Source organism: Peromyscus maniculatus, chromosome 1, assembly GCF_049852395.1.
Source record: "Peromyscus maniculatus bairdii isolate BWxNUB_F1_BW_parent chromosome 1, HU_Pman_BW_mat_3.1, whole genome shotgun sequence".
Lineage (NCBI taxonomy): Eukaryota > Metazoa > Chordata > Mammalia > Rodentia > Cricetidae > Peromyscus > Peromyscus maniculatus.
In genome coordinates, this window is record NC_134852.1 from 60418332 (window position 1) to 60433472 (window position 15141).

The 15141-nt window shown below is 48.4% G+C and overlaps 1 protein-coding gene across 12 annotated transcripts in view; it reads right to left on the reverse strand.

The window, feature by feature from the left end:
* Nav2 (neuron navigator 2) overlaps positions 1 to 15141 on the reverse strand; it is a 654337-nt gene that overhangs the window by 224331 nt on the left and 414865 nt on the right. For all 12 annotated transcript variants that reach the window (XM_076543382.1, XM_076543375.1, XM_076543351.1 and 9 more), the window contains one exon: positions 9766 to 9818. In XM_076543382.1, the coding sequence (XP_076399497.1) occupies positions 9766 to 9818 (53 nt within the window). The remainder of the gene's footprint in view (positions 1 to 9765; positions 9819 to 15141) is intronic.

The following is a 15141-nucleotide window of genomic DNA, read 5'->3' on the forward strand; positions in this document are numbered from 1 at the left end:
GAACTAGGACTGTGGGGAAGTCACTTCCATGAGACCACAGCCACTGACAGGAACAAGGCAAACCCCATCTGCTTAGAATGAGCAGTGTTCTTAGCCAGGCAGCGGTGGTGCACGCCTTTAATCCCAGCACTCAGGAGGCAGAGGCAGGCGGATCTCTGTGAGTTCAAGGGCAGCTTGGGCTACAGAGTGAGTTCCAGGACAGGCTCCAAAACTACACAGAGAAACCCTGTCTTGGAAAAAAAACAAAAAGAATGAGCAATGTTCTTAAAGACTGTCTCCCAGAAGAGCACCAGATTAGGTCCTATGTCAGCCTCAGGAGACACTTTGTAAATACTGTCAACTTAAAACATTTCAACACCCTGATGACTAGATACTGTGCTTAAAAGCATATCTGAACAGGTATATCCCTGGGGGGGGGGTTCTTTTTTCTTTTCTGTTTTAAAAACAAATTTTTTTTGGGTGAAAAAGGCTAGGGTGAAAAAGCCGCAGGCCCCGGCCCAGAACATCCCATTTACCATGTTCCTCGTGCTCACTGAAGTTTGAGAAGCCCTGCTTAAGAGGCTTTGCCAAACCCAAACGACCTGCTGCTACATTGGTGTCTTCTCAAACCCCTTCATAACTGTGACGTGAGCCGGGAATGGCGGTGCCCAGCTATGATGCTGGAGTGGCTTGTGGGTTCCCCACCAGCCTGGCTACCTGGTGAAAACTTGTCTAGAAAAATTAATTTAAAAAAAATAAATAAAACTAAGTGACACTGTAAGAGAAGATACAGAATGGGAGAATTTCTTGGCCTAGAACAACTTGGACAAATCTTCAAGCATTTTAAAGTATTACACTTATTAAAAAATCTGAAGAGCAGTATTGCTTCTGCCCCTGATAAGTCCCTGAGTGGTCAGATCACATACAGTTTAGCTCTTCCATCGGAGAAACAAGAGCTGAACACGTGTAACCTGGATAGCCCAATGCCAGGAGCAAGGCAAAGAGATGGAAAACAGGCCACTTGCAAGACAGAGCTTTGGCGTTATTTAATAACACATAAAATATGATCAGTCTCTCGTAAAAATGGCTTAAACATCATGTCAATTACAAGACAAACACACGTGAGTCGGGGAGCATGACCCACTCAAGTTTACATTTGCAGAAGAACTGTATCCGTCAGCATCAGCTCTGGGAGTTCCGATGAAACGGCGCAGCCTTTCATGGCTGCTCAGAGTCTGGGGTACCTGTGATACAGGGGTAGGGGATGAGGGAGGAGAATGTGCCAAAAACGAACTGAAACTACTCTATAGACCTCCTACCTGTACCTGCTCAGAGGGTGCAGGCATGGAGAGCTCCTTGCTTTCCTTCATGTATGCAAACAATGGAGGTACCTCCCAGGAAAGTCAGCCTTACAGGAAAGAGCCTGGCTAGCTGTGGCCAGGAACCCCCAGAACTGCCCTTCTCATCTGGTAAGTCACTGTGCTTGAATCCTAGAGTGTGTTAGCTTCCTGATGCTCCTACGAGCAATCGCCACAAGCTTAACAGATTTGAACAACACATTAATTTACAAGGGTCGGACATCCCATATAGGCCTCAGAGAGCTAAGTTCACAAGCTCTGTCCATTTGTGCTTCAGAGCTGTGTCCATTGGGCAGCCTCTACAGCAGGATGTACCCCTATATTTCTAGTGCCCCTGTATCCCATGGCTCATGGCCCCCGCCTCTGTCCCCAAAGCTGGCAGTATAGTATCCATCAGGCTCTATTATTTCCTGCCCCTTAAAAAATCCTTGTGCTCACCCTGGTTGCACAGATCAATAGGGAGTGGGTGGGTGGCACCCAATGGAAACTTCCATCTCATGTACACTTGACATGAGCCCCTTATACCGCCCCCCTCTAGCCTCACAGCCTGCCTAGGGGCAGCTTCCATTCTCCCCCTTTTACAAGAGAGAAGCTGCCTCAGAGAGATCTGGGCTTTGCTCAGCTCACAATCAAACGGCCGTGCCCCGTTACAGCCCATGCCCATCTTTCTTCACCCTGTACCTCTGCCATCCTCCACAGGATATCGGGAAAACAGTTAACATGAGGCGTCAAGGCACAGTGTTCGGCACACAGTGTGTGCAAGGTGTGTTTCCCGTACAATACTGTATGTAAACAGTCGGGGAACACTAGGAACATCGGCTCTGAGGAGGGAGAGAAGAGGGGGCGTGCTCCTTACAGTGACCCCCGTCAGCCCTGCAGAGCTCCTGACGCCTCACCCTGCGAGCTGTGAGGAGACTAAAATGAACCATAGCATCTGAAGCACTCGGAATGGTGGCTTGTCATCCCTGTCCGCTCGGTGTTAATCTCTGGTAGCATCCCATGGGATGCTTCAGCATGTCGCTTAAAACAGCAACAAAAGAACTCAAACTGAAAATGAGCTACATGTCCTGACAAGTGCCATTTCCTATGCAACTCTCCTAGATCGATCTAGGAAGAATTAAGAGAAGGAAAGAACTTTCTAGATCATTGCAAAATTTTTCTGAACTCAAAGAATTAAGAGAAGGAAAGAACTTTCTAGATCATTGCAAAATTTTCCTGAACTCCTGCAAACAGCTTCCACGCTGCTACCCAGGGTGCCAGTTGCGGCCTAGCTGGAGGTGATGAAATAGGAATAACTCGCATTGCAGACCTTCTACCACAAACACACCTGTGCCAGCTCCTTCCTTTGTTTGTCTACCAGACAAGCACCAGTCACCTGTTGTGTGTCAGTCATTTCTCTGGCAGAGGCCTGTGCAGCTCAGGTGAGATAGGTATTCCCTATAAGGATGACTCTGGTGAACACACACACACACACACACACACACACACACACACACACACACACACACAAACAGGCACCTAGTTATGTCAGCTCTTCTGGAAACAATTGACCTGATCATTAACGGCCTCGCTGGCCCAGAGGGGACATGCAGAAGGTCACCCTAGGAGACCAGACAATACATATCAAGGTACAAAACCTGAACACACCCAGCCTTCCTCATGCACCTTACGGTGTCCAGCAGTGGGGCTAAAGAGGACAGAGACTGGATCCTGAAAGGCCTTCTAGCTATTCTTGAGTGTGCAGAAGAGGAATGGAGAGCCAGCAGTGGGCTTCAACAGACCCGAGTTCAGTTCCCAGCACCCAAGTCCGGCGGCTCACAGCCACCTGTAACTTTAGCTCTAGGCAATTTGACACTTCTGGGCTCCTTGGGCACCTGCACTCACTCATCAACAAATCCATACACAGACATATACACACATAAATAAAAACAAACCTTAGTGAAATAAAACAAAACAGAGGCCTAAGGTACGAGACAGACATGGACTGCTACCACTTTAAAATATAACAGCTCAAACAAACCAGGACGGTGGAATGGCCACTGGGTAGGAAACTCTGGGTGCTCCCTGCCACTCTTGGTCCTGGCTTCTTTCTATTATTTTGCTGTAAACTCTGAGAGGCCTCTGAGCTTTCCCCCATTCCTTCTTGGTTCTGTAACATGTGTGTGCCCTTCAGGCCATGTAAAAATAGACCCAGGAGCCTGGTGCAGAGGCCACTCAGCTGCCAGAGGATCGCAAACACTCCCGAGGCAAGCTGCTGGCTTGCTGGCAGCTGCCTGGAGGGCTCCTGGTCACTGTGCCTAGAAATTTGATCCGGTTGCAGATGTCCCTCTCCTGGCCCAGGAGGCTCTGTAGAGCATGGGGCTGAGAGACCTGGCGCCCAGAGGCATCTCAACTAGGGGCCACCTGCCCATGGCAGCACATGAGTTCCCAGTGACAGGTCACCTCAGGCTTTTCCCAGAAACATTCAGACCCCTCCCTTCCTGCTAACTCCTAGCTAAGTCTGACTGCTGCTGTCTCCCAGGTCAATACACATGGAGAACAAGGATGTGTGAGGAGGAATACACCATTTTTACTGTGTCCCTTCTCCATGTCAGCAAAGACTCCAACTCTTCCTCCTCCTGGGTGAATAACCTGTTCCCCCAAATCCTCAGTTCCCATATGCAAATATAGATTAAGAACCATGCCTCCTTCTTAAAGCCGTGATGATCCCTAATAGTGTCAGCTTGATGGAATTTAGAGTCACCAAGGAAACAAGGGCATCTCTGTGTGGGAGCTTCTACACTGGGTTAAGTGAGTTGGAAGACTCAACCCAGTCCAGGAGGCACTAATGCATGAGCTGGATCCCAGACTGAAGAAAAAGGAGACAGTGAGCTGAGTACCAGCATCCATCTCTCCCTGCTTCCTGAATTCAGGAACAGCATGACCCAGCTGCCTTAAGCTCCCGCCTCCATGCCTTCCCCACCACGATGGACTGTACCCTCAGACTTCGAGCCAGATAAGCCCCCTTCCTAGCCACCTTTGTCAGGAATCTGTCATAGCGGTGAGAAAAGTAACTACCCAACAGTGTTGAAAACTGCACATAACCAGGCGCGCTCCTGGCACTCGGTACCCGTGGGGGAAATGCGACCCTTGCTCTGTGAGGGTTTTGTTGTTTTTTATTTTTTGTTTTTCCTCTCTCACGAGTTCCAGAGAAGTGAAAAGCTGAAACTAAGTGGATTATCAGGGCCACGATGTGAAGAAGGGGCTGGGCCAGGCGTGATTAATAGATAAGGCTGGACACAATGCGGGCTGTGTGTTTCTCTAACAACTCATCATCTGAAGAACTAACTATACTGAGTGGTACCCCATGCCCAGCACACAGATCATCTTGTGGAAACTGTAAAGCGCAATGCTACCAGGTGCTGTCCTGATCCTGGTGGTAACAGAAATGACATACCCTGTAATAATCCAATCACAGAGGGAAGAGAGGAATGAGGACCAGAGCTGGCACCTGCTGCCATGGCCCGAGGCCTAACGCCACCTCACTCCTTCCTCAGCTCTACCCCTGTGTCTTCTCAGAGGCTGGCCTTGGAAAAGGTTGGCCAGGGTAGGCCTGCTCTAAGCTGCTCACCCCTCTTGTAGCAGCAATTCAGCTTTTAGCACTAGTGAACGGGGTTCTACACATAACCTTGGCACGCGCGTGCGGGGGCGGGGGGGGGGGGGGAGGGTGTCTTCCCATGGAACTTGGAGAAAAGCCTGCGGAGTCCTGCCATCCCCTTGTCTGTACTTATGTGCAGACTCTGTCTTGGCAACCTGGGTATTAGCATTTTCCAGAGGGCAGAGTCTAAGCAGGGGGAGGGATTTGGGGTTAGCCTGAGGTCTCTAGAGCCCCAGGGGGCAATGGGTCAACCTCTGGGATCTGCTAAGCTGTATGCAAAATTCTGGGTCTCTATCACTTGAGGAGGAGAGGACTGGCATTTTCCCTCCAATTTCTCAAGAGGTCTACATCCTTAAAGACATGAACCACTAAAATGATGGCATCAGCAGCATCACCATGACAACTTCCAAGGAAGCAGGGAGAGGCGGGGAGCAAGCTCAGCTCAGCTGCTGCCTACAAGGAGGTGAACTAAGGATGTTTCCCCAGGACTCTGACAGCGCCTGGAGCAAACGCCGTCTGCTTTAGTGCACTTCACCATTTTAATTATTATCAACTATCAATGTTTTCATGGCTCCCTTAGTTCACACACAAAAACCTTCATGAGCTATGTGCTATTATTATCATTCCCACTTCACAGGACAGGAAACTTGAGGCTTCAAAGATTCAATGATTAGTTGCGGCCCGGAACAGCAGAAAGGAGCTGAATCTTGCCTGGCTCGCAACTCAGGCAGTCCTCAGTCCAGGTATTCCAGGGGAAAAGGCAAGAAGATTCCCAGAGGGCCACAGAGGGGCCAACAGGCAATTGGAATGGAGGCCTAGCTGGAGGAAAAGGGAGGTGTGGGTCCCCTTTTAAAAGACCTCCCCCACATGCCTCCCCACATGAGGACAGAAAGCCAAGTTGCTTAAAATAATGATTAAAAGAGAAAACCACCGCCCGCCAAGGCTCCACAGGGAACAGAGTCCCCCCACCCCCCACCCTCCACCCCGAGATCTCATGGGACATTGAGTTATAGGCGAGAAGGAGGGACCCAGTGGCTGCTCAGCACCCTCTGGCTGAGCTCCAAGCAATGTTTTCCTTCCAAACTAACACTTAATTCTGCTGAACAAATCATTTGAAGGCCAAAGAGATGCCCCCTCGGTTACCATAGCAACATCATACAGCCAAAACATTTCAACCAGCTTTGACGCACACACAAACTTACTTAAGGGTCAATGGAATATGTTGGATAGGGGAGAACGGAGTGGAGGTGGGGCAGGGAATGATGTTTCTAGAGCTCTATGTCCAAGGATTTGGCCCCAGAAGATTCAAAGTCAGACTGAAATAGGCTAACAGACTTCATAAAAACAAGCCAAAGTCAGGCTTGCTCTGATAAGTGAAGCCTTCATTTTTTCAACTATGTCAAGCTTCACTTTCTGAAGAGCTGGGCACTGAGGGTCACGGACGCTGAAGGATGAACATCAGGCTGAGTCCCGGGGGGTAGTACTCAACAATCTGGCACCCAAGCCTCTCCCTGCAAAGGGCAGTGCTGTGGCAGCCACAGCCAACCAGGACTGAATATCCTAGCACAGAAGGGCTTATAACCAAACAGCACCACCACATGTTAACACTGACATAAGCAATCGACGACTCCTTCCAGCTGGGCAGGTTTGCAGTTCCTAGATCCCATGGCTGAACTGCCATCCAAGCCGACGGCCTTGGATCTTACCCTTGAGAAGGCTTTGCTCTGGAACTGTCCCAGAAGCAGCAATCTGGAGGTGGAAAAGCAGGTTCATTCCAGGTCTACACAGGCCTCCATGTCTGTGAGGCCAGCCATACCTCGGTCTTTCCCAGGCCCCACTTTTCATCATGGGCACAACAGGGTGAGGGCAGATACTGCAGGGCAGCCAGAAGGGACTCACAGCTGCAGCCTTCCCAGATACCTGCCTCAGAAATGATTGCCCTGGGGTGGGATGGGCTATAGAGTCCTGGTGTTGTAACTGTTCTCCTGCCCAGGCATCCGACTGTCCTTTGGGCAGAGACCGTTTCTTGCTGCTTGCTCCTCACCTGGCTTCGCTCAGGGCTTGGCACCCGGAGACACTCTGTTGGCTGACTGACAAGCTGATAGGATGCAATATCATGTCCCTCTTGTCTACGTGCCTCTACCCCTGGAATTCCAGCCCATTTCCAGTGTTCTCACTTTTCCACGCTTTTCTAAAGAATGGGGCTTCTAGGAGAGTGGGGCTCACAGCAGGGGCTGAAACTAGAGCTCCTGGCCAGCCAGTGCACGGGGCATTGGAAGGGAGGGAAAGCGACCTCTCTTCCAGGTTTGTTCTTCCTACGAAGCTCACTGCTCAGCTGAAGCTTTAGCCCCTGCTTGGAAGAGTTCCTCTCCTAGAGGCTCCTGGTGGATATCCTTTTTCCGTATTTGAGAGAGGCACTCACCCTCCCTGTGGACCAGCCATTGCAAGTTCTTATCTCACTGTGTGTCACCTTCCCTCTACCCAAACGATGCTCTCCTTCAAACAGCAAAGGGTCATCACTGATCACTCCAAATAATGTTGCCGGGCGGTGGTGGTGCCTGTCTTTAATGCCAGCACTTGGGAGGCAGAGGCAGGCAGAGGCCAGCCTGGTCTACAGAGCAAGTTCTGGGACAGCCTGGGAAACACAGAGAAATCCCATCTTGAAAAACAAACAAAAAACAAAAAACCTCTCACAAAATAACAACAACAATAATAATAACAGCAACAAAAACAACAATAACAATAATAATAATAATGCCTAACAGAGAGATTAGCTTTTTAGAAATCTAGAGATGGTGGCTGGCATAATCTCAAACTCAATTTGACAGGTATACAGACATTTTAATGCGTGGATGTTTACACACACACCATGCACCCCACACAGGCATGCATGCACACACATAATTATTCAGTCAGTCAAAGCAATATCTCACTTCCTACATGACCTGGTAGCTCTGCCTCATGCATCTGTCACTGATTTATGTCACTGTAAAGGACAGTATCCTTGTTGCACACATCACCATCATCGACATTGTCAACAGAATAGAATGGCTATCAGACACATTCTTCATTTTCCGGGACTCCCATCATCTTTGCTGAACCCTTCTCTGCTCTGTATGCCATGAGACTTTGTCTGCCTCCCCACCCCAGACTGCAACCAATTATCACAGGCAATTGTAGACTTTTATATTGCTGTTCTAAAAAAGAAAACACCCCACACTGCCTCCTCCAAGTACTAACATAGCTGAGCTGTGGGGAAGCCACAGGATTGCCTTGCTGTTGTGATAGTATTTATAACAAACACATTTGCAGATAAAAATAAATTTTCACAGAAGAGTCTGAGATGGTGATATTTTATAAGCTTGAAAGTAGACTTTAATAACAAGCAGCATTTCCAATAAACTGTGCAGAAAATACATTTGTACCAAATAAAATAGAGAGCTGCCTACCTTCAAATGTCAGCTCTATACTCACGACAATGGGCTAGGACAAATGCATTGGTATCTGTCCTAGAGGAAAGGAATGCCTCTCTTTTACATGAAGATACCCCATGTATAAAAAATGCTTGTACTAAAATTAAGTCTTCTAGTGTCCAAAATTTTTCAATTATTAATACACCAGACAGCTGCAGCAGCACTAGTAAAAATAGCAGCCAAGGCTTCCCAAGAGTCAGAGCAGTTCCCAGAGTCCTGTCTGGGGATTTTCCTACGTAAGGAATGGCTGGTCTGCGGATCAAAGCAGAAGAGACAAGCCCTCCAGAGGCTCGCCCAAGAGAAGAAACTTGCTTCAAAAGTAAACTGGAAAATGACACACACACACACACACACACACACACACACACACACACACACACACAGCACTTTAGCGCTTTATAATAAAAATACATCTTGTGCATTTTAAAGAGTTGTCTAAAAAGGCTGCCTTCTGTCCAACTCTTCAGGAAATTAAAGAGAAAATTGTCAGAAAATGAAAGAGAACTTGAGAAATGCCAGGCACTCTGGGATCTCTGTGACACCTGTCAAGCAGTGGGGAGTGGGGTGGGGATGGAAAACTATTTTATGCCCTTCTTTAGATTTCTGGAAGCGACTCCATGTGCAGGTTTTTGAACTTCCTACCAGACTCTGACAACATGCATTCTCTGGGTGAAGCAGTAAATGCTCCCACATCACAGGCCCCCTTCCCCCAACGCAGTGATCGATAGGAATTCAAAGACTTGGCAACATGAGGAGAGAACACACTAAACTAACTACAGATTAGTGTTTGCCTTTTAAAAGCTTAAATGCATCGCACTAGTGAGGATCTCACTTGTCAAGGTTGCTGAGCAGAGTCCGGACGCCACTGTTCATTTCTCACTTACCACCACAGTGCCAACTTCACGTCCCTTTCATCCTCGCAGGAAACCAGACCACATGTCCCACACTGATCAGTAAGATCTCACCACCCCATCTGAATCTCTACCCCACACAGGCAGAAATGATCACAGATCTTTGAGGCATAGAGCGTCCATGCTCTAAGCATGCATGTGTTTGTGCCCATTCTGTATGATTTATTTTCAACATAAAGGATGTTTGCCGCCTGACAGTCTATACAGATGTCACACCCATTTCTTAAAGAATGCCAACAAATGTGTCAGAAGCAGAAAGAACAGCTACTTGGGGGTGGCTGATGGGGAATTAACCTAAGTAACCCCATGGAGCAGAGCTTCTGGTGTGAATGTTTTCCAAGCTGGTCAGGTCTTTTAGCGTCCCAGCTTACTAACCTTACACAAACATTACCAATGGACGCACTCACCATTTGCGATCTGTTCTTTGGACAGCCATTGATGTCTTCAATCTTGTCGTTCGCTGTAAAAGGAAACACAAGTTAGCAAAACAAATAGCACGGAGACACATTCAGGACTGATTGTCAGAGCGCTTGAGTCCACAAGGCCTAGGGCCCACACTGGGGTCCGTCTGATCAAGGCTGTGTGTGAAATGCTGAGCCGCATCTAGCAAGCTTCAAGACTTACTCATCAAGCTGCCATCCTCCAGGGACAGCTGGGGCAAGGTCATCATCACTTCAAGTAGAGACAACTGCACTGACAATCATCTTGCCAATGTCTGACCTGGGAAACAGTGAGCTAGGATTGCTTAGGAGGCTACAAAGACACAGATTTAACTGCAGCCTCTCCACAAGGACAGGATGGTTCTGAGGGGATTGGCCCGCTTCGGACTCAGCAGGTGGGGACAGAAGCCAATGAAAGCTGCTCAGAGCAGCTGTGTCCAGAAGTACCAGTGCTGCTGTTGGCTGTCCTAACATCACGCAGGGGAGGCAAGTGAGAAGATGGAGAGAGTAAGACCCCAAAGCACCTTGACCAAGACCACACAGCAAATCACACATGCTTGAAGCCTAAGCACCTTGCTTCTGGGAAAAGTGAAAGAAAGGGGGTGCATTGAATGAACAGGAATCAAGCATGAATGAGGAGGAGAGATCCAGCTTCCTATGGTGAAAGCAATTTGCCACGTAGAAGTAGAATTCCTAGGAAAATACAACCAGGGTATCTGTGGAGAGGGGTCAGTGGGAGCAACAGGAGAAAGCTAGTAGTGCTGTTTGTTTGTATCAGCTCTATAGTTCCTCAGCCATGTTGTTCAACCTCTCCAGGCCCTATACTCCTCCTCTATGTACAGGAGCTAATATCACCGACTTCAAGAGGAGCAGTGAAAACGTGATGGCAGGACACTGGTAAAACAGCACAGTGCCCGGCACACAGTAGGGGCTTTGTGTATGATAGAGTCTCATCTTGAGGACCCCATGTGGGGTAGGCTCAGAAACTTGGCTAGAGTTTCATATTGGAATCGGCCTTCATCCCTGGGCCCTAAGTGTGTCACTGAAGGGCAGCGTGTACTGGGGTCTCTGCTCTCCCGCCTAACCCCAACCTACGGATCTCACATGGAACACCCCCTCTTCTCGTCTCCCCAACCCAGGCTTTGAGAGCCTGGCAGACATGCCAAGGCTATGTCTTGCATTGCCTCCGAGCTCAAAAATGTCTGCAAATCCACTTCTTCCCCACTCCCTCAAATTTCTCATCAGACTATTATGACTCTAATGGCTACAACTTCCACAGAGAGGAAAGCCGAAAATCCATCTAAAAAGGATAATGGCATCAGAGCCTTCAAAGAGTTCAGAATACCGGCCCTCCAGCAGCTCAGATTATGATTACATTTTCTCTTGTGCTCTATCTTGAGAGAGAATCACGAAGATGGAAAGCAAGCTCAGGGCACGAGCCAGCTGGGTTAATACAGATTTGCTTGATTTATGCATGCCAAAATGATTAGCCGTACAGGGTGGTGACCCACCAGGGGAATTTCAATCTTCAGAGATGGAGTTGAGGATTTTCAGCTCTACTCAATGTCAGGACACAGAGAAAGCAGTTTTCGAAATCCCTAAGACGGAAGGAATATCAAGGAAAGATGATTAACGGCGCCCAGTTGGCCGGAGACGTGGCTCAGTAGTAGAGGACTTGCCTAGCACACGCAGGCACTGGGTTCAATCACTCGTGGAGGGGAGAGAGAAAGGGGAGGAGCTGGTCAGGGAGCGGAATGACATTTGTTCTTTAGTTCACGAGAAGATACAAGTGTCCAGAACAGACTGCTGTCTTATAAACGCCGCAAGAACGGAGATTTCCGCCTGCCTTGTTTCCTACAACAATCTCAGGGCTTCGGGCAGTGCCCAGCATAGCCGTCATTCAAGAAATATTTGTCAAAAGGAATGAAGAAGTGAGTATTCCGAACATCTCAAGGAAGCAAGGCTTTGCTGCTGGTTTTGAGGCAGCTGCCTCTTTGCTAGTAAATACAGATGGACATACTGAAGTTAGGAAAACAACCGAATACTCTGAACAGATGGCATTCCTTCACACACGGGAAACAAGCAAGCACAGAGGCTGACCATCAACTTTCCTACGTTAGAGTTAGTGTGTAGTCCTGGTCAATTGTTTTTTGTTTGTTTGTTTTTTGTTTTTCGAGACAGGGTTTCTCTGTGTAGCTTTGTGCCTTTCCTGGATCTCACTCAGTAAACCAGGCTGGCCTCAAACTCACAGAGATCTGCCTGTCTCTGCCTCCCGAGTGCTGGGATTAAAGGCATGTGCCACCACCGTCCAGCATCCTGGCCAATTGATGGTGAAGGTATCTCCACTGCATGCTTGCAACTGCCTGAGTTGTGAATCACTGTCCTGATAAATGCACCTGATCAGTCAGTGTCCACCTCACTGGGTTTGATCAGGACCCATGTTGCTGGCTCCTTATCCACAGAGCAGGATGGGTAGCTGGGATTGCCAAGGAGTCACTTGGGAAGGATCCTGTTCAATAGAAACGAACAAGTTTGGTCTAACGACTTCTCTAATTCTTACTGGCAGTCTGTCACATAAATGTACTCATTCCATCTGTGAATTCAAACATCACAGCTCCTATGACCTAATACTGCCATTCACAACAGTGAAAATAAACCTGCAGGGTGCAGCCTACTTATCAGCACTCAGAGAGTCCACACAAAGACGGAAGTCAGATGGCTAATCCAAACTCAAATTCTTAAAAGAGCAAGGCTAAGTCTTGGGCCACCTAGTTTCTATTTTTATATAATTTAAATACTTCTTGACTTAAATCCCCAAGTATTTCTATGGTTGTCATAAATACTTACAGTGCTAGAAGCAGCAGTGGTGGTGTCGGGCCTTCAGAGCCAAACATATTAACTTAGGGCAGGGGGTCTTTGGTTGGAGCCCCAAATCAGATAATCAAAGAAGCAGACATTTGTCTGCAGGGTGCTCAGCCATGATTAAACTGGCATCGCTAAGAACCTATGGCAGTTACCTATCCCAGCAAGTTCAAGGCGTTCTCAACCCTACTAATGCAGTGACCTGTCTGCACACAGGGTGACAAGTTAGTGATTGGAACGCGTCAACACATACCTTCAGTCAGGACAGTGACACCAAACTCTGAACCTTTCTATACCACTTCAAAGCACACAGTACATTTTAACAGCTTGTGATCTGGTGTTCTGAACATCCCTGGCTACTGATGGCCCAGGAATAGGGAGGGATGCAAATGGCTTACACAGAGTCACACCTCAGGTCATTAACAGAAGGGGTGGAGTCCTACACATTGTCCTGAACTTCTGGGGTAGAGGGAGCAGAGGAAGCCCTGAGTGAGTCAAGTCTGGAGTAGGCAGCCATATCAAGGGCTCCAATGCCTCAGTTCCACAGCAGTGGCAAAGTCTTACCCAAGTGAGGCTCAAGAGGGCTGGCAAAGCTTTCCTCAGGGGTCCGAGTGTGAGTATTTAGGAATGTGTACTAGTGTGATCCTCTGGGATATTTACAGCCAGAGACAGCTCACATGCACAGCCTGCCTACCCAATCTCGCTCCCCCTCCCCCTCCCACGCTCAACTCACAGAGCTTTCCTGTCCATTCCCAGTACCCGGGTATGGCATGTAAGGAATAGGCAGCACATGACTCAAGACGCTCATACCAGCAAGACTGGGACAGATAGAGACTCACCTCTCTGCTCCCAAAGGCCAGGTCTTCAACAGCAGTGTTTTCTACCTACTGTACGGAAGGCAACCCAGGGAAGCAAGGGTCACAGACAACCTAGCATTCAGTGTGTGTGTGTGTGTGTGTGTGTGTGTGTGTGTGAGAGAGAGAGAGAGAGAGAGAGAGAGACGAGGTGGGCGGGGTGTCTGGGACAGATAAAGACTGAGAAACACAAGGAGAAAGTGTGAAGGTTCCTCTTGAGGTCACACATCTAACGCCGCCGCTTCAGAAATGAACTGGTTCTCAGGCTGAAGCTCAGCATGCCTGGTGCCCTATCTGGGGTTCTTGCCTGATACTGCCCTGCTGACTCCACCCTCAGCCTTTCCTCATGGGTTCCTCCTCCGGGACTGCCTGGCTTCTCTTCTCATTTCCTTCCTTCCTTCCTTCCTTCCTTCCTTCCTTCCTTCCTTCCTTCCTTCCTTCCTTCCTTCTCTTCTCTTCTCTTCTCTTCTCTTCTCTTCTCTTCTCTTCTCTTCTCTTCTCTTCTCTTCTCTTCTCTTCTCTTCTCTTCTTTCTTTTTCTTTCTTTTTTTGGTTTTTTGAGACAAGGTTTCTCTGTGTAGCCCTGGCTGTCCTGGAACTCGCTCCGTAGACCAGGCTGGCCTCGAACTCAGAGACCCGCCTGCCTCTGCCTCCTGAGTGCTGGGATATGCACCACCACTGCCCAGCACTCCCGCCTGCTTCTTGCCACCACCCTCCCCCTACCTAAGTTGAGGTCCGTTTTTCTCTCCCTCCTCCTAGCCTCATTTTCTCTACACAGGAGCACATTTTTAAAAAAGAAATCTTACTTTATCACCATTTCTTTGGACAGACTCTCGTTAGGTTGCTTAGGTGGTCTTGAACTCCTGGGCTCAGCCAGTCTCCACATCTTAGCCCATCATAGCTGGGATTGCAGAGGCGTCCCGACACACCTGGCTTGAATCATTTTAGAGTAAGCAACACAGATCACATCTGGAGCCCCTTGTACTTCGGTATGGATTTCCAAAGAACATGGATATCATCTTCCATGGTATAATTACAAAACTCGGAAAATTTAGCGTTGACACAATGCCAGCACTCCAATTTTGTCAACGGACTGAAAAATGTCTGAGAGGGCATTTTATCCCCCTTTGGGGGCTGCAGGCCGAGACCACACAGCCCACCTCATTGTTGCGCCTCCTTAGTCTCCTTCTTCCTGGCATCGGTTCCCACTCTGTCTGTCAAGGTGTTGATGTTTTTGGGAAACACAGGCCTGTTTTGTTTTAATATCTATTTATTTTTTTAACAGAATGTTCCACAACTTGGGTTTGTCTGTGACTTCTTGTGATTAGTTTCACGTGCTCCATCCCAAACTGGAACAGAACTGAAGAAAGGTATACCCTTTTTTTCCCAGGGTACCACATCAGAAGGCCAGGACTCCCATCTACCCCTCACCAGGGCTGCAGTCCTGATCATGTGGCCATGATATGGGCTGATAACCCCTCCATAGCAACTAGGGTTCATCTTGCATGCATCCTCAGTTTGCATGCTCCTTATAAGATAAAATCTAGGTGCTGCAGAGGAGAGAGATGCCGGCCCCACCCTCACCAAGCCTTCTCCAGCTTCAGTCCACACCGAGGATGACACCAGGA